The 25077-nt window shown below is 48.5% G+C and overlaps 1 protein-coding gene across 1 annotated transcript; it reads left to right on the top strand.

The window, feature by feature from the left end:
• The first annotated feature begins 2527 nt into the window (after nt 1–2527).
• TRIB2 (tribbles pseudokinase 2) lies at nt 2528–24687 on the top strand. Its single transcript, XM_081068573.1, has 3 exons — nt 2528–4197; nt 9011–9303; nt 22257–24687. The coding sequence occupies exons 1-3, from the start codon at nt 3928–3930 to the stop codon at nt 22723–22725; spliced, it is 1032 nt and encodes a 343-aa protein (XP_080924699.1). The 5' UTR covers nt 2528–3927; the 3' UTR covers nt 22726–24687.
• Nucleotides 24688–25077: the final 390 nt, after the last annotated feature.

Here is a 25077-nt window from a genome sequence, read left to right as displayed (position 1 = left end):
TCACCGTAAGTTTATAATTTTTTTGATCTTTCCAGTCTACGGTGCTCTTTCTTCCTTTGGAAGCCCACTGGTATTTACTCCACATGATCTCCAGCGTGACCTTTTTAAAACCCCAATCCAACCATCAGCCTTGACTCTACTTCTCCTTTGCTGCTAAGACCAGGGACTGTTCTATCAGCCCCTTTCTATTCTAATTCCAACACGCTTTGCCAGCCACAGGCCTCGCCACCGCTCCCAAGTCGCCAACAGTGGAGCCATGGTGAGTTACTAGAAATTTCAGAACCTCCCACTCCTTTGCTTTTGCACATTCTTTCTCTCTGCCTGAAATGCCAACGACAATCTCTTATTCATGTTATTCTATGACTCAGAACTTTGTCAAGAACCACAAAGACAAATATGTTTTTTAAATCATTCTATCTCTATACCCAGTGTATGGTGCATAGTAGGTTTCAGTAAATATTTGCTCTGGATTAATTCAAGGTAAAAAAAAAAATAATATTTTCTGGGAAAACTTCCTGAGGGCCAGGAAAAGTTATTTCTCCTCTCTGCTTCCTTGATGCCTTGAAATTCTAATTGCCACATTGTTACACAATGAGATTATGTATTTCGTGTTTTCCTCTGGGGCTACACTCTGAGCTCCTGGGTGGCAGAGATCAAAGCTAATCATACTTGGGTCCTTAACACCCAGCACAGGGCCGGGTTTATAGTAAGCCTTCATAGATTTCCTGGAATTGAAAATACAATTCTAAAGCAATCACGAGAGCTGAGCAAGGCTGGTGTTATACTTATTTTATAGCTGAAGAAATGGGGACCCAGGGAGGAAAAAAAAAATGTCTTGACTCAATTTTCATTTGAATTCAGGGACCCAGGCAGGGTTGGAACAAGGGTCTCCCAGCCCCTACTTGTAAAGCATCATTGGTGGTCACTGAAGAGAGCTGGGCCTTTCTTCCTGAACCACCAGCAGAGGCTGCTTTTGTTTCTGAGACAAACAGGAGCACATAAGTGTGTACCTGGAACACGACAGGATTCAGGGTCCTGTTTGGCAGCCACAGTGATAGCCCGGGGAACAGATGCCTGAGTCCTAGGCAGGTTTGTGAGGAGCAGGATGATGAGATGGGCCAGGAGGCATAGGGCCACTTTTTGACCTTCTTTTCAAACTCTGGTCCTGTGGCAGCCTGCTCTAGTGTCCTCTCTGGCCAACTTCCCAGGAACTCCTTATCACTACAGTAACTTGGTTGTGTATAATTATAAATTATGCAGAAGTGGGCATCTTTGGAATTAGCTCTCCTTTTTAGTCAAAAGTGTCCTACTGTGGGCAATAAATTATGTGGTCCCCTTTCTCTCCCCCACTGGAAAATATGCATAAATGCATGTAAAAGCTCAGAGGGCTCCCAGAGTCTTCTAAACTCCCCTTTCCCCGTCCCTTGGCTTGCTTTATTATTTATTTATTTATTTATTTATTTAGTTAGTTAGTTAGTTAGTTAGTTAGTTAGGTTTGTTCCCCAACCAGATTGATTTCTGATACATTAAGGCCTGGAGTCTCATGCCTCTGCCTGCACCTTTCCTGTTGTGTTTCTGCCCAGACCAGAGGACTGGGACCCCCAGAGGTAGTTGAGAAGAGAAGGGGGGGGGGTGGGAGGGGGGAAACATCAACCTTACATGACTCTCAACGTTGACTTCATTTGCGATCCATGTAGGTGTAGGAGTGGGGGTGCGCTAAGAGAAGAGGACCCACGCAGCCCAGCTCTCGGGTTAGGAACCAGGAGCCCCGGTGTGAGGTGTGGGTGCAGAGGTTTGTTTCACTCAGCCACCAAGGCCCTCTGGGCACTGTCCTGGAAGGGGCAGAGGGAGTGATTAAATTTGGTCCGAGTCAAAAGGTGACTTCAGCTGGTCTGCTGAAAATAATCCAAGCCTGGGGGGGGGGGGCAGGAGGAGGGTGACACCAACTAAAAGCAGTCCATTTTTTTAAATTTGGAAGATGTTGGAAAAAGATGATGAAACTAATTTTTGAAACCCCATTCAGCACTGATACCAACACATTGTTCACCAGAGAAGAGCTCCTTGCTCGCGCACCATCCATCCGAGTAGCATGATGCTTAGAGGGTGCCTGGCTTTCTGGGAAAAGGCGCCGGGAAGATGAACTAGGTGTGAAAAAGTACACTCGGCACCGCAGGAACCGCTCGCTAGGGGAGAGCCGTGGGCAGTTCCCGCGCCACCCCACCCTCCTGTTCCGAGGCCGGTGCGCTCACTCGCTAGCCCCGGGCCGCGGAGGGATATTGCACTTTGTTTACAGAGCCCAGGCCTCGAGCGGCGAGGCCGGCGCCCGCGCCCGGGCCGCGAGCTGCAATGGCAGTGGCAGCCGCGGGCGCCGCCGGCGGGCGAGGGGAGCCGCCCGAGGACTGGCAGCCGCGAGGCTGATTGATGGGCGCCCGGCTCAATGAGGGGGGCCCGGGCGGGCGCGGGGCGGGGCCGGCTCCGAGTTGAGCCAGTCGCCGGTGCCGCCGAGGCTGGGGGGGTTGGGGGGGCGGAGGCTCCGTGGAAATGTGTCGGTGACATTGAATGGGAGACCGAGCGCGAGCGAGGCGCGCGCGCGCACACACGCGCACACACGCGCACACCCGGCCCCGCTCGCTCCGAGATCCCCGGCCACGTAAGTAACTATTAATACCGCCTCGCCGGGAGATGCGGGCGTGCTGAGCGCGGGGATTGGCCTCGGGCACCGTCGGCCATCCCCTTCAATTTTAAATACACATTCCTCTTACCTCCGAGGGGGGAAGAAACAAATAAAAGAAGAAGAAAAGCCCTCAGTTTCCTCCACCACCTACCCGGCCAGGCAATCGGGTGTAGGGCAGGGGAGACCGAGTGGTTGCAAATTCCTCCAAGGCAAGATCCGGTTCCCCCGCGGGAAAGCAGCGCGGAGAGGTCGCAGGGCTGGGGGCGCACCCCCTACCAGCGCCCCGAGGATCCCTGGAAGCTCGGGCGGGGGAAACCGGAGACCGTTGCTCCGCGCCGGTCCCTGCCCGCACTTCTCCCCGTGTTCGGAGGACGCCCCGGAGCGCGAGCGAGCGGCGACGGCATGAGCCTGTGCTGACCTCCGCCCGGCCCGCCGAGCCCTGGGCTTTGTCGCGGTACCTGCGCGTGGCCCGCGCCACCGCTCTGCACCCAGCTTTTGCAATCTTTTGTTGGCAGCGCTGACCGCTCCAAGTTAAATGCTCCCTTGCTATTTTTTTTTTTTTTGTCTGTTTGTTTAATTTTGGGAGAGCTCTTGCGATCTTGGAAAAGCCTCAGACGCCATCTACAGTTAACTCGTAGGTAACTACCCTCTCCGGCACCCCCCCCTTCCACGCCCCCCACCCTTTCCACCAAAAAAGGGGGTGCAGCGCGGATTCCGTCTGCCGAGCGGCGCGAGCCGGTAGACCCGTGCTGATTTCCTTTTTCTTTTTGTTGCGTTTCTACCGCGCGGAGAGCAATCCGCAGCCGTGCGCTCGGCGAAGATTGCACCAACTAGAGCAGGGCTCCGCCGCCTCGTCTGCGAGTCGGAAGCCTGCGTGGGGATTGCTCCGGGGGACCCGGCGCTGCAGCTCCCACCTTAGCAATCCAGTTCCTCGTCTACATCCACGTTGGGAAGAGAGGGAGAGAGAGAAACTAAAAGTGCGGAGATTGTGCACATCGCTGGCTGCTTTGGGGTAACAAAAGGACCCGAGCTGCTGCCGACCGAGTACCCCTGGGAGCCGGGCTCGGAGCAGACCAGGTGCCCCGCGGCGCCCTTTGGGGGGTTCTAACTCTTTCTCCACGCAGCCCCCTCCTCGTTCCTTCCCCTCGCGTCCCCTTTTAAAATCCGTGGCACGGAGGCGCTTGCAGCCGCACTCGCCAGCGACTCATCCCTCCAGAGGGTTTTTTTTGTTTGTCGTGTGCGATCCCACACTCATGAACATACACAGGTCTACCCCCATCACAATTGCAAGATATGGGAGATCGCGGAACAAAACCCAGGATTTCGAAGAGTTGTCGTCTATAAGGTCCGCGGAGCCCAGCCAGAGTTTCAGCCCGAACCTCGGCTCCCCGAGCCCGCCGGAGACTCCGAACTTGTCGCATTGCGTTTCTTGCATCGGGAAATACTTATTGTTGGAACCTCTGGAGGGAGACCACGTTTTTCGTGCTGTGCATCTGCACAGTGGAGAGGAGCTGGTGTGCAAGGTAAAGAGCCCGGGGTTTGCTTTTGCTTTTTGTCTTCTAAAAAGATTTCCCGGCGGTGTGGAGGGGGCTGGATGGTGCGGGAGGTCGCGGAGCCCCGGAGTCCGGGCGAGGGAGATTCGCGGGATAATAACCCGTGGCCTCGTTAAATAGATATATTTATTTATTTTGTTCATGTGTGACTAGCTGTGAAGTTTTTAGAGCGTTGCAGACAATGGGGCGGGCTGTGGCGGGGCTGTTTTGGGGAGAGCCGGGGGCGGGGAGGGCGGCGGAGCCGCGCGGGGGCCACAGACACGCGTGCTCCCAGGATCTCGTGGAGCTCCTCCGCGCGAGGCCAGGTGCCCCTGACCAGGGGATTTCTCCTGAGGTCTAGCCCCCTCCCCTTCCAACATGGAGCAGGGAATCCCCCGCTAATTTTAAGGCACTGATGACTTGGTTCCTTTTGCAGCCATTGTTCTTAGCTGCGTGCAGGTGTTAAACCTTTGTTCCGAAGGTGCCCTTTAAAAGGACACACAAAGGTGTCCCTTCTGGCTGAGCCCAGGGGCCCAGCGCGGGGTAGGAGTTTACAAAGAGCTTTCTTGTGCCTGGATCTTTGAAAGGAGGGTTGGGGGTGGAAATCAAAGCCGCCTGCGCACCTTGGGGTTTAGGAAATAGTGACTCCTTTGGGTCTTTCATGTCTGGGTTTCTTCTCATCCTCAGACTTCCGTGCTTGAATCCCTTCGTCCTACCTGACTCCCAGACCCCACATACACCTTTGCGTGTACGATTTGGAGCCCCAGGGATATGCAGTGCTAATACAGAGCTGGACACTGCAATTTCCTTTTTGTCTTTGACCCTAAAGAGTGACTGGTTTCTGTCTGTGTGTCTTTGTATGCACGCACAGGGCTCCAGACAAGCGGGTGAGCACGGGAATAGTTGCAAAAAAAGAGAAGACACTAGAGCCTACCAGCTACCCAGGAATTGGACATAGATCAAGAATTCATTGTCACTCAATTTTAGATTTTGCTCACTGTTGTTTTTTCCTGGGGGGTATGTAATGGGGGGGGTCTTGAGTAGTGGGGACCCCTGCTGTCTTTGAAATGGGCACTCAGCACAGTTTTGCTACAAATAATGTGTGACACTTTTACCATTAACCACAGACTGCTTTGTGGAATTTATTTGGTAGGGCACTGGAGTATTTCATTGTAAAACATGGGTTTTGTGGAGGTCTGCAGTCAGTTTTGCAATTGTTCAGTTCAGACCTTGGGGAAAAGAAGAGACTCTTTTAAATATTACTCTGATTGTAGCGAGCATTTGGTATTTTACATCTCCTCCAAGTTATTGACACCCAGACCAACTGTGCCTGGTTAACCAAAATGCAGTAGGGTGTTCAGAGCTGGATTGAATTCTCAGAAGACCTACACGTTGCACAATAGAATAGTCATCCTTTGAAATGAATGAATTCCACAGAGCTGCCACTCTCTGATGAAATATGCACAATCACCCAGCAGTGAGTGATTTCACTGCTTTTGCTCAACTTCGGGACAGCATTTTCATATTTTTCAAAGGCTGGAGATGCTTTTAAGTGCAGGGACTCTGCCGCCAAATTCTGCAGGAACATCTTGCTGTTATTTCTTTGTTTAAAAGCCGAGGTGACTCTGGCCCTTGCTCTTTTTTTCTCCTTTCAGATTCTTAAAGACATATTTCACTTTGGGCTGACCTTACAGTGTCATTTGCAGACTTGCTCTGTGGACTGAAACTGTACTTAATCTGCTGGTTTAGTTATTGCAAAGATTGAATCAACCCCTCACCAATTACTGTGTGGCTGCAAGTGGATTTAAGTGCAGTATCATTGTTCTGCTTGACAGAGGTCATCCCTTTAAGACACAGCAGCTTCTGTTTTCCTCCCTTTTTACCAGAGGTGAAGTGGGTGACTTCTTCTGCAAGCATAGTTGTACATATCCTAGGAAACTCCAAGTGGTTTTATAAGGCTGCTTCTACGAACTCCTCTCAGATGGTTACTGTGAACTCTTGGCTTACTGCAAGGATCAGTGAAATCTACGCATTGATCAAGTTCCTTTTGATGTCATTAGAATATAGTGTTCTTGTCTTCTGGTTATATGTTGAGCCAAGAAAAAAGTCTTTGCAAAAACAGATCTAATGTAAAGATGCCAATTATCGTAGGAGACTATATAGAGAATTCTATAGGACACTATTTGGGGGGAGAGAGATTTGAGGGTCATTTCACCAAAATAATCAAGCCTGTTTATTGTCTTCGGGTGACTACTTTAAGCTAGGCAAAGGAAGGAAGGGGGCTTTGGGGGTCTTTAGCTTATTGTTTTCATGGCAATACTGGTAGCTACTGTGTAGGTTGACATAATTATACTATCTTGGCAGAATGGGTGCTTTTTTTTTCCCAGTTGCTATTAAAGATGGCCCAATCTTACTGCTTTATCTGAATTGTCACATTATATAACTAAGGCTCCAAATTAAACATTTAAAAGAAACTCGCAACCAGGCTTATGGCTTGATTTTGCACTTGAGGGTGATGGTTTAAATACCAATCCAAGCCCATAAATGCCTGTTACAGCTACTAATAAAGTTTGGTTCCTACCCATCTGGGAAAACCTAAGTCCTTGCTTTATTTTTCATACTCTGTCCACCATCTTGAAATTTGGTCTCTTCTACAAAGGGTATGGCTATATTTTGAAGATGCCATGAATATGTTTTTCTTTTCTTTCTTTTTAAATGCTATGTCCATTCAGTTTCTCAGCAGTGGGGCCGGATAATAGATGAAAGGTGCTGAGCAAAAAATCACCTTTTATTTTTTTAAAATGCACTTGAAGCAGGAAGTGTGTTGTAAATAATCATACTCCATGAGCACTGGCCACAGAGCCTGCAGCCTGGCACTTCAGAATTCGGCATCCCGTTATATAACGCAATGTTTACATTAGCCACTGCAAAGCGTTTATTACTCTCTCTGAAATGTTTGAGGCTTTCCTATGTTCCTGCTGCTTGCAGTCTGGGTGTTCAAGTTGACTCAAGCATTTCAGATTCTTAATTGAACGGCCCTCGGAGGTCACTGCTTGGAGGTCATCCTTTGACAGTATCAGGGTGTGATTTGTGGTCTCTGGAGATGCTGAGAGAACTCATTCTTAAATTCTAGGTTGTAGTGGCAGCAGCTGTGCCGCCGTCCTGAGATGCCTCATTATGCTTCATTCACAACGTTACTCTGCTTCCTTACCCTGGGTGCAGCACAAGCACTCCTGAGGTTCTTGCTGACCCTGTTTGATTCACAGATTCTATTTTTCTGAAGCGAAGTGCGACTTACAGATTCTTAAATGGCAGCCTGTATCCCATGGGTTTCAGAAGGCCTGCGAATCCCCTTAAATCTGAAACCCTGCATGCATTTGAGGATGGGCATTTTCCGCTAAGGGGACAGAGCTTTCATCAGATCCTCAGGTGGTATCTGGACCCAAGAAAGGTCAACAGGGTTCAAAATCAACATCTGCAGTTTCGGAAGAGGAGGGAGGTCCTACTGACCTGAAGTGCTTTATCCACCTCATCCAGATTAGTGATGGCTGAGCCAGGATTAGGGCTTTAAATTTGGTGATTTCTAGGCCAGCATTTTCCCACCGCCCTGCAAAATGATGACCAAGGAGAGTATGTTCTAACTAATGAAAAAGATGTGAGAAGCTAAATGATGGTGAACTGATAAGATGACTCGTATTGTTGTTAGAGCATTCCGGCCTTACATGCTTTCCAGCAAAGCGCCCTCATGCCTGCCCCCTCCTGCAGGCTCAGAATAGATCCACATTCCTGAGCAGATAGTAAAACCACATTCCAAACCCAGGGTTTTGTAGTCCTGATTTAGTAGAGGTCTGCAAATGAATGAAAGCTTTTCATTTTAACCTCAAAAATTTTCTGTAGGCTAATTCCTCTTAGTAGGTCTGTTTCAAAAAGGTGTGGAGGGTGTTTTTCTCTTTAAATAACTCCCGCAATGAGGTGGCATTTCACAGGCTCATTTTGATTCATAGAAAATCATTGCATAACTGATTCATTGAGCCTAGATATCTGTGGAGGGAATAGAAAAAGAAGCAAGCTTTGGCTTTCCTCTGAACGAGGACTGCGTCCTGTTCCCAGCTCTGCCAGGAGGGGCTTGATTTGACTTGTGCTCTGAGCCTCAGTTTCCACATCTGTAAAATGGTTGTATTGAATTAGGTCACCGTTAGGCAAAGCCAAGGTATTTAATCTGTTAATTGCTAACATGTTGTATAATGCTACACCTCACAATTGTATAACACAGAGTATGTTGGCTATAATTGCATAGTGTTGACATACATTTTTGTATAACACAGAGTATGTTGGCTATAATTGTATAGTGTTGACATACATTTTTGTTCTTTTTCTTGTTGTTGTTGCAGGTAAATAAGGTGTTGTCTATGTAGCTTGGGGTGGGTCCCTCTCAGATTTTGCCTTTGTTCTCCTATAAACAGAGGCAATTGGCTTAGAGAAAAAAATAATAAAACTTACCATTTGTGCAGTGTTTTGCATCTTGCAAAGCACTTTTACCTTCGTATTCTCATATCCTCCCAACACTGTGAGTCAAGTATCATTGGCCCGTTTTACACATGAGGACTTGGGGGGCTCAGAGAGGTCAAGTGACTAATTCAAGGCCACACAGCTGATAGGATGCAGGGTCAGTGTGGTCTGGGTTCAAGTTCAGCATACCTTGTGTCATCTCAAAAGCCTGCCCTGTGGAAAGCGACTGCGTTCTGTGATTTGGTTGTAAGAGAGGCACCTCTGACTCTTGGTCTTATTGTCAATCCTGCCCTAGGTGTTTGATATCAGCTGCTACCAGGAGTCCCTGGCCCCGTGTTTTTGCCTGTCTGCCCACAGCAACATCAACCAAATCACCGAAATTATCCTGGGGGAGACCAAAGCCTATGTGTTCTTCGAGCGAAGCTATGGGGACATGCATTCCTTTGTTCGCACCTGCAAGAAGCTGAGGGAGGAGGAGGCAGCTAGACTGTTCTACCAGATCGCGTCGGCTGTGGCCCACTGTCATGACGGGGGGCTGGTGCTGCGTGATCTCAAGCTACGGAAGTTCATCTTTAAGGACGAAGAAAGGTGAGTCTCATTCCTGTCCAGACCCATGCAGGCTGCTCAGAGCACCTTGCTCGAGAGGTTGGAATAGAGACTGTTTTGCTGCCTGTTGTCCAGGTGGGAGAGGAAGCATGGAGGGACAAAGGGAGGTGAGTATTGCTGTGTTTGATGTGCCCTTGGAAACAAGTCACCACTACTCTAAAGGCGTTATCCAATGCTCAAAGGATAGGTGCAGGAGAATCTGTGACCTGGTAATTGTTTTTGGTTTGGTGTTGTGAACTCTGAAGGTGGCTGCCAGCCTGTGTGGCATTTTCAATGTGCATAAGGCAAGATTTTGAAAATTCTACTTTCAGAATGCTCATGCCTGACATCAGTCATTTATCATTCATTCATTCACTCCCTCATTCAGTAGACATTTCCTAAATATATCTTAAATATTAATCACAATTCTCAGTGCTATGAATGGCAAGATGCACTCGCTGGTAAACCGACCTATAAAGTGTTACAGGTCCTAACTAAAGGTATGAATGAGTTAGGTGGGAACTGGGGGCTGGGTTTCAGTTATAACTAGGATGCAGAGAGTCGAGAAAGTTGTTTAGAAGAGATGATTTGGGAGCCAAGACTTGAAAGAGGAATATGTTACAGTCAGTGTGGGAAGGTCCCGACATTCCAGGTGAGGAAACTGCCAGTGCGAACACATGGCCACGTGAGGGTCTCGGCTGTGTGAGGAGACAGCTGGGGCGGATGCTGGCAGCTGGGCTCCATTCATGGCTTCCATTAACTCATTACATCCTATTTAGCGGACCCCACGGGGGCCCCGCTTTCTCTTCCAGCTGACTTTGATTGTTAAAAACTCTTTCAAGTTACTTTTTTTCCTTTCTAATGTGCTTTTGTAGAGGGGTGGAGGCAACTGATTTACATTCATTGTTGACTATACCAAGAATTGTTCTGGAGGCTCTGCATACATGATACCATGCGATTCTCATGACTGCCCGGGCAATCCTCATGTCCTTTAGGAAGTGGCGAGTCCACTGCCACAAAGCTATAAGGGACCATCTGTATACAATTCTAGTACACGTCATTCATTCCCTCTCAGCACACGTGTCTGGGATACCTTGTGTGTGTCTTGCTCTCAAACCTTTCTGCCTCCTGATTGGTTGGCCCTGCATCCCAGGGGCCTGGGATCCTTTTAGGCTACTGCTTATAGAAGCCTGATGACATCCAAATCAGAGCTAGTGGTGTGTGTTTTGGTGTTTCCACCTTCGTGGTTTGAGCTATTTGGGGAATAAATGTCTGGGGAGCATTTTGGGATTCACAAAGGTAAAGTACCTGTGGTTACTTAACCCAAATGGGGTAATTTCACGAGCACTTATAATCCAGCGGAGTACACATAGTGCAGACGGCCGCTGGGTTTCCTCGGCCCACTGAGGTGGTTTATCGTTCCATAGTTTTACCCATGAAAGGCACTTGTGGCAGCTAACGTTCTCATCTTTGACAGTGGATGGCTTCTTGTTTTATTAACAAACTGAAGAAGAGGGAGCTACTCTAAGATCCAGAGTGTGGGCCAACCGTTGGAGCTTGGAGACCCAGGTCCTTATCCGGGTATTGCCTTTGATACCCTCTGTGATCTGGCCTCAAGTTCCTCATCCTTTTATTGTCCTGGCTCTGTTATATAGGCTCTAACTTTCAGGTATGTGTTTCTTTGAATATTCTCATTTGGAAGATATACATGGGGATATATAGAAAAGTTATAAAGAAAGGTAGAGCCTATATAAAAGATATGGTGTCAGATATATATATATATACATATATATATATATATATATCTGACAAATATATCCTTTTTACCCTTCTGTGTTCCACTGTCCTTAGAGATCTAATAACTATAACTACAACTATAAGAGGTACTATTTGGTGGCTTCTATAAGATCCTACTATAAGGTTATCACTTCACTTATTGCTCTACAAATTGGAGAGGTGAGACTCTGGTTTGGTCACTGAGCATATTTCTCCCTCTGTGTTACCCTGCAGCCACCGAGTTTCACAGCACAGTCTCTCCTTGTTGGCCTTTACAGTGGCCTAAGGGGAACAGGAATCAGGGGCTCTGGGACCCCATTGGAGCTTATGATGCTGGCAGCCTTCACCTTCTATCCTAAGGAATAGGACCTAATCAATAGGCATTTTAATAGGACCAAAGCTTGTTCCTCTACACCTTTGAAAATGTGAGGAAACAATGGGTTGAATTGGAAGGGCTTTTGAAAGTTAAATAATGGCATCTGCCTGTTTTCTGAACCTTTATGCATTGGTCCTCTGGGGGAACAGCCTACAAGAGACTTGGAAGTACTGCTTTATTAAGTTTCAAATCACCAGATACCTTTATCCATCTTCTCTTAAGGATGGGCTTCTTGTTCCTTGATCTTGAAAATGGAGGTGACAGCATTGCCTCATGAGACTGGCTGAGCCCCACCTGGTTCAGAACGAGATCTGCCTATGGGTTGACTCCTTGCACATAGGTTTTAGATTCTGGGCCATCTGTATTCTGAATCCATGGCCATCCATGAAAACCTTCTTAGTGGAACTGTCAGCACCGTAAGTCCAGATTCCCACGAGCAGCTTTGCAGATATTGTACATTATGTGAGACCCCACGCCAGTGTGCCTTCTGCCTGTGTTGAATCAGGGGCACCTCAGATACTTCTGCTTCTGTTTCTTCTGTTTTGATTTGGGTTCTAGATTCAGCTTCTAGCTTTGCCACTTACTGGTTCCCAGGTCTTAGATGGGTCATCGAATGCTTCTGAGCTTCAGTTTCTCAGCACAAAACTAATAATAATTGCATCCCTGTAGGTTGTGAAAGTTAATAGGATGCTTCTGTGACTCGCGGAGCAGGGCGGGCACTCACTCGTGGACAGCTGGTCCTAGAGTCATTGATCAAACGGTCCCATTACGGGGAGCAGTTCCCAGGCTCCGAGTTCATGGAGAATGTGGTCTCTCTCTTTGGCAGCCATTTCTGTGAAGAGTGGAGTCCTTGGGATGTAAGGGTTCAGATTTAAGCCACACCCTCTTTTGTTTGTTTCATTATAATCACTGCACCAGTCCTTAGAGGGCCACTGAGAGATCCAATGCATGTGGTGTGGAACCTGCAGGATGGAAAGGCCAGGAGGTTGACAAGATGTACGTGAAGCTCACTTAGGAATGAAGGGTCCCATCGCCTGGACCAGCCACTGTGCTTTGCCCTGTGTTGCTGCTTCTTTCTCTCTGTCCTGGGATGGGGATGTTTCTGCAGAGCCAGTCCTCCTTTTGTTTGCATTTTGAGGAAGTTGAGCCCTTACCCTGATTGAATTCGCCCTGGGCACACCCTCTGCCCCTTTGCATCCACAGTTCCTGGAGAAAAGTCCCAGCAGGAGGGCCCCCCTGTGGATTGTGGCCCAGAATCTGATAGAGGGCAGTGTCCACATTTCCAAAGGGCGTGCCCATGGCCTCCAGCTTCCCTCGCCCCGCTGTGGTATGAGTGATCTGCGCGGTCAGCTGTTCTTTGAGGCCCTGTGTTTCAGGGAAGGGCTGTGACTCCCCTGTGGAGTCAGAGTCAGGGTCTCTGTACCCATAAGCTCTTGCACTTATTAGTGAACTTAACCTTGACAAGTTACGGAACCTTTTCTGCTCAGATTGCCTCTTCTGTAAAGTGGAGATAACAAGACTTTTCTCTTGGAATTAAATGAATTAGTGCAAGTGAACCCCGTGTTTGGCACATAATCAACCATCAGCAAGCAGTCTCTCCTGCTGTCCTTAGCCTCCCCTGCACTGAGGTCTGGCCCTCTGGGTGACATCAGGCCAGCTTCCTGGCTCAGGATATGGAGTCCTTAACCTGGCGCACCCTTGGGCTGCAGTCAGGGCTGCCTAAGGAAAGTTCCTACAGCAGTCCTGTTTTGATTTCTCTTCTCTCTGGGGACAAGGCTCTTTGCCATCCAGTGGAGGTTCAGTGTTGACATTTCTTGCACAGAAATACCCTGCGTGAACCGAGAGACATGGCTCTATACACGTTTCTTCTTTGGTTAGAAGATCTTTATCTCTTGACGTCAGAGGATTCATTTCCTCTGCTTTGTGGAAGCTGATCAGTGTCCGCTTCTGCAGGAGGGAGCCGGGACCCTTTGTAGGAACCCAGCAGCCCTGGGGCTTTCTGGGTAACAAAAGCCATCTGCTCAGTCCCCAGACCTGCACTTCCTGGTGGGGTGGGCTGAAGGTCTTTTCCTTCCCTGTCAGCCGGGGTCAGCGCTCTCTTTCTCAGGTGTTAGGATCTCTGTTGGCTCTTCCTTAAGATCCCCAGGTTGTCCCTCCTCTGTTGAAGCTGCAGTATCTGACAAAGACGTACAGAGGGCAGGCATTGGAGCCCTGGAGACCGGGGTCTGCTTTCTTTCATTAGTGGTGATTTACATCATTCCAAATTGCAGGCTCATCGTATTCTAGGAAAACACCTTGCCTTTTTCCTTTGAAGGAGACAGAGGTCCTGGGATTCCCTTATTTATGTTGACCACTCTTATGTCCTTCAGGCTCTGCCAACCCTTGGGGAAGGCTTACCTCCATCCGCCCTTCTTCCCAGGATAGTAAGGGATCTCCTCCCACAGCACCCACACTCACCTATGTCTCCCCTCGATTCTAATTGTCCACGTGTGCACTTTGAGGCTGTCCTCACCTCCTGCTGGACTGGGTGCCTCTTAGGCACCAAGGCTGTCTCCTGTTCACTGGAATGTGTTGGGCATTGAATCAATGACGATCTCCTTTATTGAGTAGGAGCAGCTCCGATTGGATTCCAGTGACAGAATGAGAGAGACAGGGGTAAGTACAGATCGTTAGCCTCCAGGCCATTGCCCAGAATGGGGGCCCTGAAAGATGAAAACGTAGGAATCTGCCATGTGGACACCTTTTCAAAGGAGCAGCTTTCAACGTTCCACATCAAATAAGAAATTACCCATCATTCCCATTTTGATTTAATAATTTATGCGAAGGTGACTCTTAGGTAAGACATTGTTATCAGTGTCTGTGATGGACACAGATTTCTTTTATGAAGATCTTTTCTAATCACAGTTAGAGGGGAGACCTTCCTCAGGGTTCTGTGTTCAGGACTTCTGGCTGGGCTGGTTACTATTTGTACTTAATAAATTAGCTGATGGGCTGGACTTAGGCCTGAAGCAAATGGAACTGAGGATACAGTGGTAGGAATTTTGATTTCTCCAGTTAGCTGTTTGACCTTGGCCTGCCTTCTCTGTCATGGGTTGGACACAATGAACTCCAAGTATCCAGCACGGTTCACTGCAGGGACTTAAAAAGAAAACCGTCGTGATTGCTCTCAGTTGTCATCTGGTGCCTTTGGGCCTCATAACCCAACAACCTGGAGATGCATTTATTCATTCAACAAAAATTTATTGAGCACCTATTATATGCCAGGCAGTATTCTAGGTGCTGGAGATACTACAATGACAAATGAGACAGAAACCCTTGCCCTCATGGGAATTATATTTTAGGGAAATAGTATTTAGGGTCCACCTTGTGCCAGGCCCTATTCTGTGACACTTAAATGAACTAATTCAATCCAAATTAACTACTATATTTATTTACATTAATTTAAAACCAATAAGTAAGGTGGTGGTGTTGTCACCATTGTATGCATGAGAAAATTGAGTCGCAGGGTCTCACAGCTGATCAGTGGTGGACCTGAGATTTGTACCCAGTATCCCTGACTCCTGAGCCTAGGCCCTCAAATACCACATTGGCTCAAGGAAACAGACACCTTGGGAACAAGGTAAAATACTACCCCTTGTTCCCAACCCATAGCAGTAATTTTCTGAGTCAGTTAGGCAGCAAGTGTACACCAGGAGAACGCCATCGGCTGGAGTCTAAATGAAGCTCAGTACCTGATTTTCTCTGGGCAGTCACGACAGTCGTGGACTGGGCCACCAGCCCCAAGGGCAATCCTATCATGTGTTGTTGTTCCAGTTAATGGAGTAGGTTTTGTTTTCTTTACAGAATTGTGAGACAGGGTCCATTTATCTTTCTATCCCCCACGCCTAGCTCAGGACTAAGCCTTGTAAGTACTTGGTGAATGTGTGACAATTGACTAAATGGGTATACAGACAGCCCCATATGCTCTGGAGAAGTCCTGGAGAAAATCCCCTAGATATATTGATGATAGAAGGCAGGGGATGGAAACGCATTTTAAATGTCCTTTACCCAACAGTCTTGGGAGTTTCTCTAAACCATGAAATAGAGTCCAGCCCGTTTGAAATGTCCTTGGGCTGTAGACATTGCAATTCTCAGGCACAATTGTGCCTAGATGCCCTGAGTCTAGATATACCTGGCTAGACATGGGAGTCACAGTATCTTTGCAAACATCTATTAAGCACCCATTACTCACTACTCTCAGTACTAGCTGCTGGGCTTGCCAGTATCAATACTGGGAGTCCTTGCTTAACAGAAGACAGTGTAGAAGTTATTTTTCATACCATGTTGCAGAGGATAGGTGTGCATTAGAGAGCTATCTGGGGCAGGCCAACAATGTTCCTACAGTGGAGTGGGGTGTAGAGAGTTACTGGGTCAGGGAGGAGGTGGGCTCCTTCGTGGGTTGGTCTGAGTGACATAGGGGAGGGGAGGGAGTCCAGAAAGTGAGCAAAGGCCAAGAGGCCGCACCCTACAGGTGTGTGTAGGGAGGGACATGCTGTGGGAGGGCACCGTGTGGAGGGGACAGATGAGGCTGAAGAGGATAGCAAAGGTTTAGAGCCTTGGATACATACATGCCCATGACCTTGAACTTGACCTAAAATCCAAAAGGAGCCCTTGGAGAGTTTTTCTAGACAGGGTGGGGTGGGGTCAGGTTGTGGTTCCGGAAGTGTGTGTGAAGGATGGGCTTGGTCTGGGCATTGACTTCAGGCTGAACTAGGACCAAGGTAGTGGGGTTGGGGGGCTGCCAGTAAGAGGGGAATTTAAACCAACTGTTTTATGTTTATAGATAAAGAAATTGGGAGGAAGTTCTTCCCCAAAGTCCCATAATGTGTTAGTGGCATAACCAAAAGCAGAACGCAGGTGTCGTGATTCCCTGAGCTTGTTCAGCGTGTGCCTGGGGCATCTCGGGGGACCCCCAGGTTAGGGCTGTCTGCCACAGGGACCATCCCAGTCTGGCCCAGTGTGTGGCCTGACCAGTGGCTCACAGTGCTCCCTGGGGTGGTGGGGTCGGAGGCACTGGCCTGAACGCTGCTCCCACCCACTAATGGGGCCTTGGAAGGAAGGTTCTGGACTCCAAATCAGCAATATCAGCTCCCTGGGAGAGTCGGGGCTGGGTGGGTCTGCCACTGTCCAGCACTGAGCGGTAGATTGTGTGCAGAAGCTTTTCGGAGAGACCAAATTAGGAGCTGGGGGATCCTTCAAGAGCCAGGTGTAAATGCAGGAGAGCAGGCTAGAGGCGATTGGCGTGTTGATGAGGAGTCTGGTTCTGCTCTGCCTTTCTTGGATTCTCTATTTGTTCCTCTGGAGCCCGCATGCAGGCTGCATCGTGTGTGTGCGCGTCTGTGGTGTCTCCCTGCAGTGGGAAGGCGTGGGAGGTGGCATGGCTTCCCCGTTCTCCCGGCGGCCAAGCGGCCATGATGAGTCAAGTGACTGGGCCTGCATGCAGTCAGCGCAGCTGATGCTGTGCAAACACCTGGGTCCTTGAGTGGGATTGAGTTTCTCATCCCAACTATGGGATTTCCTAGCAAGTCATTTCATCTATCTATGCTGCGATTTTCTCCTTCATCAGTCTTGTTCAGGAACCCCCACCGCCCAGACTGTGTAACGTGCTGAGAGGGCGTACCTCCCTGTAGAACTAAGGAGTCCCTCCCCTGGGGCCCCTCGACCCTTCGCGGGCTTGGATCTACCCCATAGCTTTGGACCCACCCCATAGCTTGGCCTTCAGTGACTTCTCCGGATTCCGCTGACCTCAGGCCACCGGACTTCCCAGCCTGGCCAGGCCCACTTCATCTGGCTGAACGCCCAGCCTGGCCCTACCCTGGCCCGTCCTGTCCTGATCTCTTCCTGCCGGGAGCCCTGGGCAGTGTTTAAAGGTTTAAAAGCAAAGCATGATGTGCTTGCGTAGGCTAGTTTTGATATTTTGGATGGAGCACTAAATTTGAAGGTTGAACCCTTGGGTTTGAATCCCAGCTCTGCCACTCTCTTGTTAGATGGCCTTGGACAAGTCACATCTGCGTTCTGTACCTCAGTTTCTTCGTCTAGCAAATGGGCAGGTGCAGTTTCCTCTATCCACCTCAAGAGCTACAGCAATTAGACCATGTATGTGATGGTTTTGTATGGGATTTAGTGCTGAATAAAGCGGGGGCCATATTTGTCTCCATACACCCAGGGTCTTCCTTTAAAAGTTTCTCTGTCTTTGACACTAAGTAAATCTGTGATGTTGGTACCGGAGTATATTTTGGGAAGTGTACCAACGTGAGAATCCTCCTGATGTGGATTCAGAGCTCAGATTTTTTCAGTTTGCCCAATAGAGGACCGAGGACATTCAATTCTGTCTCAGTTTCCGTATTTTTTTTAGAAAGTTTGCACATATGTATATTTGCCTTTCAGGTTTGTTACAAGAAATAGGGATGCAGACTGAACAAAGTATTTCATGGGTGTTACTTGTCATATCCATACCTCAGTGCCTTGTTTAAATGCCTGAATGGTTAGTGGGACATCTGCATTACTAGAACCACTGATGTTCCTGTTGATTTTTATGAACATTGATTTCTTTGCCTGGAAATTTGTAATCCCCAGACTCTTGAGGGGACCTCTGGTGTTTAATTCATGGTTGCTGTTGTTGTTACTACAATTATCATCATAACAAGGATGTCATATAGGAAGTGTTGCAATCCTTATAGCTTAAAAATGAAAATCAGGAGTTTTGGAGCTCGAAGAGCCCTCTTCTGTGCCTGTAGCCATAGGTTCTCACTTTACAGAAGGGAAACTGAGGCTGAAAGAGCCTGAGGTCACACTGCACATTCGACTTAGTGGCCCCAGGGAGCCCTTGGAGCCTGTGCTGAGAGTGAGCGGGGCATCGGGCCTCTCAGGGCCAGTGTTACTGCTCCACAGAGGCAGGGAGGGGACTGTATCCTGCTGGTTCTGGCTTCCTCACCTGGCGCCGGTCCGATGACACAAGGCCTGGCACTGAGCTGGGCAGGCACACAGGCCGCCCTGTGGAAGCCTTGTTCATTCAGAGGTTGGAAGCAAAGCAGGCTGTTCCTGCCCATGCCAGGCACAGGTTGCAGGTCACATGCTGGGATGCAGCACCTCGGCCCAGTCCGCCGTCCTGCCCTGGGCACGTGGCTCTTTCCTCAGAAAATGCAGTCGATAGCCACTGTCATTCACAGCTTTTTGGTCACAGAAATCTCCACCATCCCCCCTTGTCACTTTCAGGCATCTGTCTTTGTCACGTACCATCTCTAGTCCCACCATTTCCATGAGCTCTGTCCTGGTGACCGTACTCAGGACTCAATAGAATGAGCAGGGGTGAGCTGGACACTTGTTGGGAAGAACATTCCAGGCAGGGGAGAAACAAGTGCACAGAGGAAGGAGCCGGGCACAGAATTCACGTCCACTTCAAGCTGCCTGAGGCTTGTCTGTCTTCTCTAGGCTGCAGGGTTGGAGGTGGGGCCTTATCTTAATCCTACACTCCATCATAGCTGCCAAGACTTGCTAGGTTCTGCCACAGATAACTGTACAGGTACTGTGCAAGCCTTTTAATCCTCACAGAAACGGAGAAGATGAGAGTTGCTTGTCATGTCTGTAGCCCCGGTGCCTAGTTTGAATGCCTGAATGGGTAGTGGGACATTTGGATTACTAGAATCACTCACTTATGGTCCTGTTGATTTTTATGAACATTGATTTCTTTACCTGGAAATTTATAAACCCCAGACTCTTCAGGAGATATTAGAGGTTGAAAGCAGTTTCATTCATTTCCTCGTATTTAGACTTGCACAGGCGCTCCGCCAGGCCCTCCTGACACGCTTTTGAGAGGAGAGGGCCGTGGCTCCCATTCCCAGAGAGGGGGCCATGCCCTAGAGCCCTTCCTTGCATAACAAGTCCGTGGGGACTGGAGCCGGAACTCCAGCCAGGCCTCAGGTCCCTGACTTGTGTGCACCCTGGAAGGTCCTTGTTGTAAAGACGCAATCCAGACCTCTTGCCTCGACCCTTGCCTAGGAGTGATGTAAACAAGTTCAGGATGTTCCGAGAAGCCGGTAAGGTCAGAAGAATGCCTGCGATGCTGTTTCCTCCCGTCCTTTTCCAGGCTTCTCGCTCCCTTCTCCCTCCCCAGCGAGGCCCGCTCTCCCTGACCGGGTGCACGTGCGTTGCCCACTCTGACGGACTCTCATGGACTGAGTACCGCTGGGTGAGGTTTCAGGTGCTCGGTGGTGGTGAGGGGGCTGGCCTGAGCGCCGGGTGCTCACAGCCCAGAGAGATGTGAGCACTCCGCCCCCAAGTAGCCTTACAGCTGCGCCAGCCGAGCTGACTTACCCTTTCTGAGCATCAGTGTCCACATGAAGGAAGGATGATTCCCACTTTGGAAGTGGATTTTATGAACTTGAAAGAGAAAATATATGCAGATACCTAGCACACATTTAGATCCGTAGATAGTATTTGATAGTTGGTGCCTGGTAATTTTCATTGGCAGAATTTGAACCCAGCTTTCCCTGACTTCATGACTGAGTTGACCTGGTTTCTGGGTGGCTGCCCTGCCCCAGCACACACTGTACCTGAAGTGACAGGCAGGTGGGGGCACTGAAGACCCAGCCTCTGCAGAGAGGAGGTTGATGGGGCAGATGGGTGAGCTGAGGGGCGGCTGAACCCCAGCAAGTAGCATGTCTTTTTATTTCACAGATTCCTTAGGTATTTGCATAGCTGCTTAGTCCTGTACTGAGGTGTGTGTGGGGGGGGAGGGGTGAACTCCACTGAAGGGATTAACTGATAAGGTAACAAAAAAGAACTGTCATCATTTTCTAGGGCCTTTTCTATGATCTGGAGAAGGATTCCAGAAGAGGGGTTAGGATTCAAGTGTGGTCACTGCTGCCTGGAAGTGGGAGGGGTCGGGGGGCGGGGAACTGGGTGAAGGACAGAGTCAGAACCTTGGGATGTGACCTGGAAGGGGATAAGAATGAGAAAAGGGCTATAGATTTGGCTTAGCATAATGAGCTTGAGGTGGTGAAGCCTGTCCCCTGAAAGGGCCGAGTCACATCTTCCTGGGGCACTCACTGAAGGTGCCTGAGGCGTTGTCATTTGCAAAGCCTATCTTTCATAGATCCTTCAGTTGACCTCCACTGAATCCTGGCCAGGTAGGCAGAGCAGGGACCCTTGTTCCTTGAAAGGTGAGCACATGGAAGCTCTAAGGAGTTCTCAGTGTGACTGTCCCCTTCACTTTCGGATTAAGGGTCTGCTGTGTGCTGGGTACTAGTTGATGCTTCAGGTGTGGTAGTAAACGCAGATGGTGATCTCTACATGCAAAATGACCCCAGCCTCCTGCCCATGGGCTCCTGGGGGAGGAATGAGGCGATCCCGCTGAGATGAGCACCGGAATCATATAAACATGCATAACTAGAAATGCGGCGTTTCGTGTGGTCCTGAGGGGCCTGGGGAAAGGGGTTGCGGTGGGAGTGCTCCTTTATATAAAATCCCTGGGCAAGGCCTCTTTAATAAAGCTCATCTGAGCAGAGAGCTGAAAAAAGTGAGCCGGAGGGAACTGTGCATGTGTCTGGGGAAAGAGTATTCCTGGTGGGGAGAACCTGTACAAATGCCCCAGGAAGGATGGAGGTCAGCCAGCATATCTGAGGAGCAGGGAAGAGGCTGGGATGGAGAGGGGGAATGTGGCTGAAAATGTGGTGGAGAGCCTGGGGTCAGCCTGCAGCCTTGGCAGACGTTGACCCCCACTTGGTAGAGCTGAAACGGCACTGCAGGGTTTTGCCGCCCCAAACCTGATCCTCTGCTGGACAGTCCCTTGTCACACAGATGGGTGGGCTTATTATTTCCACTGCTGTAATTACTCCCATGGCTACTCTGCTTCCAAGACAGTGAACTTGGAGGTGAGGAGTCTGCCTTGCTCCTGAGGCTCGAGTTTAAGGGTGAGATGGGGAGGAGGAAGCAGCAGAGAGAGCCCACTTTTGCTGTGGCTGTGTCTCCCTTCCCTCGGGTGTCACTGACTCCCCTCCAATCCTGGGACATGTAGCCAGGCTGGAGTGAGTGGGTTAGCGCCACCCACCCATTTACAGTGCCACTGTAAATGAGAAAAGGCAAAAGGAAGGAGATTTGTGTTTAATCAGCTCAATTCCAAAGTAGCACATGTAGACTCTTCCTGTTTTTCTACATCATTAGCTGTAGGGAGAGGAGAAGAACACGTGTACTCTGGACTATAATAGAACGTGCGAGAACAAATACAGTTACTCTCTGTGCCTTCATGTTCTTATCTGTAAAATGGGATAATTAAATCTTCCGTGTCAAACAAAAGCACTGGTGTGAGGCTAAAATGCAATGAGTAATGTGAAAGGTCCTCGCAGCCTGTGTTACCTCATGTCAGCCAGAAGTTGGCCAGAAGTGGACAGAGCTTCGGTGAGCGTCCCAGTTGGTTGGACCTGAGTTCAAATCCTGGAAATCCCCATCATTACTCAGCTGTGACTTTGGGAAAATTACTTCACCTCATGTTCCCTCAGCACTAAGACAGGACGATAATGTAACTTATGGTTTGTTTACTTGCTGAAGGTTGAAGTCCCCCCAGTAGATTGTAAGCTTCATGCAAAGTCCTTGGCAGTCTGTTTGCTCCTGTGTCCCCAGCCCTAGAAGGTGCTGCGTAAGTAATGTTTGGCTGGTTGAATGAATAAATGAAGGGTCATTGGAAACTTAGTAGGAGCTGTGATCTAAGGATGGGACTCTTGGGTTTCAGAGCACCCTTAGAGCTCATGTTTTCCTCCCTTTCTTGCAGGACTCGGGTCAAGCTGGAAAGCCTGGAAGACGCCTACATTCTGCGGGGAGACGATGACTCCCTCTCTGACAAGCACGGCTGCCCCGCTTACGTGAGCCCGGAGATCTTGAACACCAGTGGCAGCTACTCGGGCAAAGCAGCCGACGTGTGGAGCCTGGGAGTGATGCTTTACACCATGTTGGTCGGGCGGTACCCTTTCCATGACATTGAGCCCAGTTCCCTCTTCAGCAAGATCCGGCGTGGCCAGTTCAACATTCCAGAGACTCTGTCACCCAAGGCCAAGTGCCTTATCCGAAGCATCCTGCGGAGGGAGCCCTCCGAGCGGCTGACCTCGCAGGAAATTCTGGACCATCCTTGGTTTTCTACAGATTTTAGCGTCTCGAATTCAGGATACGGTGCTAAGGAAGTGTCTGATCAGCTGGTGCCAGATGTCAACATGGAAGAGAACTTGGACCCTTTCTTTAACTGAGCTCACAGCCCACAGAGACGGAGCAGGTACCAGGAGTGAGAGAGGGCAGCAGAAAGGCGTTCTTCCAGGGAACACAGGTCACCTGGCTTGGTAGCGAGAAAGACACTGACAGTCACAAGTTTCTTGGTTCAAAGAAGGAAAACCTTCAAGGAGCGGACTGAACATGTAGCATGGGGGCAAGAGATGTGGGGGGGTCGGGCTCTGGGGTCGGGTCAGATGGGTGGGGGCCCCCTGGAGCCTCTTTTCCCTGATGTAGCCCCAGAGGCCACCCCTGACAGTTGGGCCACTTCCGCCTACCCCACTTTTCAATTTTTTTCAAAAATAGTTGTAGATCCTGACAGAATTGAAACTCTCTGCCTCAAACACACATCTTGGCATCGCACTGTTAGCATTTAACTTCTTGTCATGATTCAGGGAAGGTACAATTGGCCAAGGGTTTTTTTTGTTGTTGTTTTTTTCTTCTTCTTCTTTTTAAACAAGCCAACCACCTATCTGATAATTAATGGGGTTCATTTAAAAAAAATTCGGTGCACACAGACTGACACGAAACCTGGGTGCTAAACTAAAAGAAAATAAAGTCCAGTTTGTGTCTCTTAATCGTTCTCTTCAACTCCTTTCTTCTAAACAAACTATTTAATATCCTAGTCAGGAAATGACGTGCTAATGCTTTGCTCCCTGAAGGGGAAAAAAACGATCTGTCCTCTAATAAGCTACTCTGTTTTGTGTCCATTGGTTTGTGGCAGGAAGCTATTAGAAGCCAAACTTCCAGATGCATTACTGCTATCATAATTTAAAGAAAGAAAGGGGAAAAAACGGAAAAGAGAACTCGAACTTCTTAATTTTCTCCTTTCGAATGATGAGGGTTGCATTACAAGCATTCCTCGTGGCTGAGATGATATCAGTGGTCTGAGATAGCAGGAAGCTTCTGGAGTCTTAAGCTTTTGCAACCCTCTGCTCTCAACTAAACATTTGTGTTTTATTGGAAACTAGTGAAACAAAGCAGGTTGTCCCACATGTATAAAATACAGGGCAGCTATTTAGTTTTCTTTATGAAGAACGATGCTTTTGGCTTGGAAGGCCCTCTGGTTTGGACAAAAACTCTCGGTAGAGACAAGTGGGAAAGAAACTAAGCTGAAAGCTAGGCCGATATAAATAAAAACAACTCTCTATCCCAATACGCACCTTCGTATCTTCAAGAATTCTTCTATTTATTAAGGAAAATGTCACATTGTGATGTATTAAGCCAGTACTTCAATTACGGGTTGACTCGGGATGACATGTTACATGCTGTCGTTAACATTTATATATATTTTATTTCTTGTTTGAGTATTTCTGTCCCTGAAATAACCTTTTCTTTAGCTTTTCCAGGTAGCTTTATTTGATTTCGAGTGGCCAATTTTTTTTTTTTTTTAATTAACGGCTTTTCTATTGCTGTATGATACAGAACTCTTTTGGCATAAATATTTGTGTTTCCAGTACCTCAGTTGTTTGGATTTTACTGCCTGTATACGTTTTGTGAAATGGTCATGTTTTTGGGTAGGTAACACGTGGACTCTAGTATGTAAATGTTACTTGAATCTGTGCTTCATTATAGTATGTGGCATGTATGTGCAGACCTTGGATGCTTTATGCGTGCTCAGCCGGAGCCCAGCCTTCACCTTCCCACGAGGGCGGCTTAAACCTTCATGTCAGGAGACAAGGCGGCCATGGATTTGCCCTTGATTCTATTTTGATATTGGAAGATAGAAAGGAGAGAGGTTTTTTTTACATTCTGAAGATGGTGCTGAGTCAAGAAGGACCTGTTTTTCTTCCCTCTCCCCTATTTTTTAAGTACCCTGGAGGAAGAAAGATTGGTGATGTGCATGGCGGGAATCTATGGCCTCTGGTGCTTTGTCCTGTATTTGGTTTAATGTTTTTGTCCTAATCTCTTCAATCAATAAAATTGTGCGTATTTAACTAAAATTCTGGGGTCCGGCAAATGATGATTTTCTGCCACCTGTGGTCTATGGCCACCACACACCAGCCGGGAACTCATACATTCTCTCAGGTCTTCACTTTTTCAGGGTCAACCATGCCTACTATTTATATAAGGCAAAACTTACCTTCTGTCGTGATTGGGCATATGCTGGCCGATTTACATATGTAGTATCTCACTGAAGTTATTGTCACCAACTACCTTCAGAGGTGCTGATTATATTCCTATTGCAGGTTAGGAAATAAGCCCGGAAACATGCATAAATTGCCCAAAGGTAAACCATCTGTCAGTGATGCATCAGGAACAGACCCCAAGTCTGTTGAATCCAGAAGTCTATTACTCTTTCTATGATTTTGGAGCTCAGAGTTTCTCAGGGT

This window comes from Rhinolophus hipposideros (genome assembly GCF_964194185.1).
Source record: "Rhinolophus hipposideros genome assembly, chromosome: 12".
In the NCBI taxonomy this organism is placed as follows: domain Eukaryota; kingdom Metazoa; phylum Chordata; class Mammalia; order Chiroptera; family Rhinolophidae; genus Rhinolophus; species Rhinolophus hipposideros.
This window is presented reverse-complemented; position numbering and strand designations above follow the sequence as displayed.

Bases quoted from the DNA above. Each gene is read 5' to 3' on its own strand.
- TRIB2 (XM_081068573.1), top strand. From the start codon at position 3,928: ATGAACATACACAGGTCTACCCCCATCACAATTGCAAGATATGGGAGA. The intron at 4,198-9,010 runs GTAAAGAGCCCG...ATCCTGCCCTAG, and splicing joins GAGAGGAGCTGGTGTGCAAG to GTGTTTGATATCAGCTGCTA. The intron at 9,304-22,256 runs GTGAGTCTCATT...CCTTTCTTGCAG, and splicing joins ATCTTTAAGGACGAAGAAAG to GACTCGGGTCAAGCTGGAAA.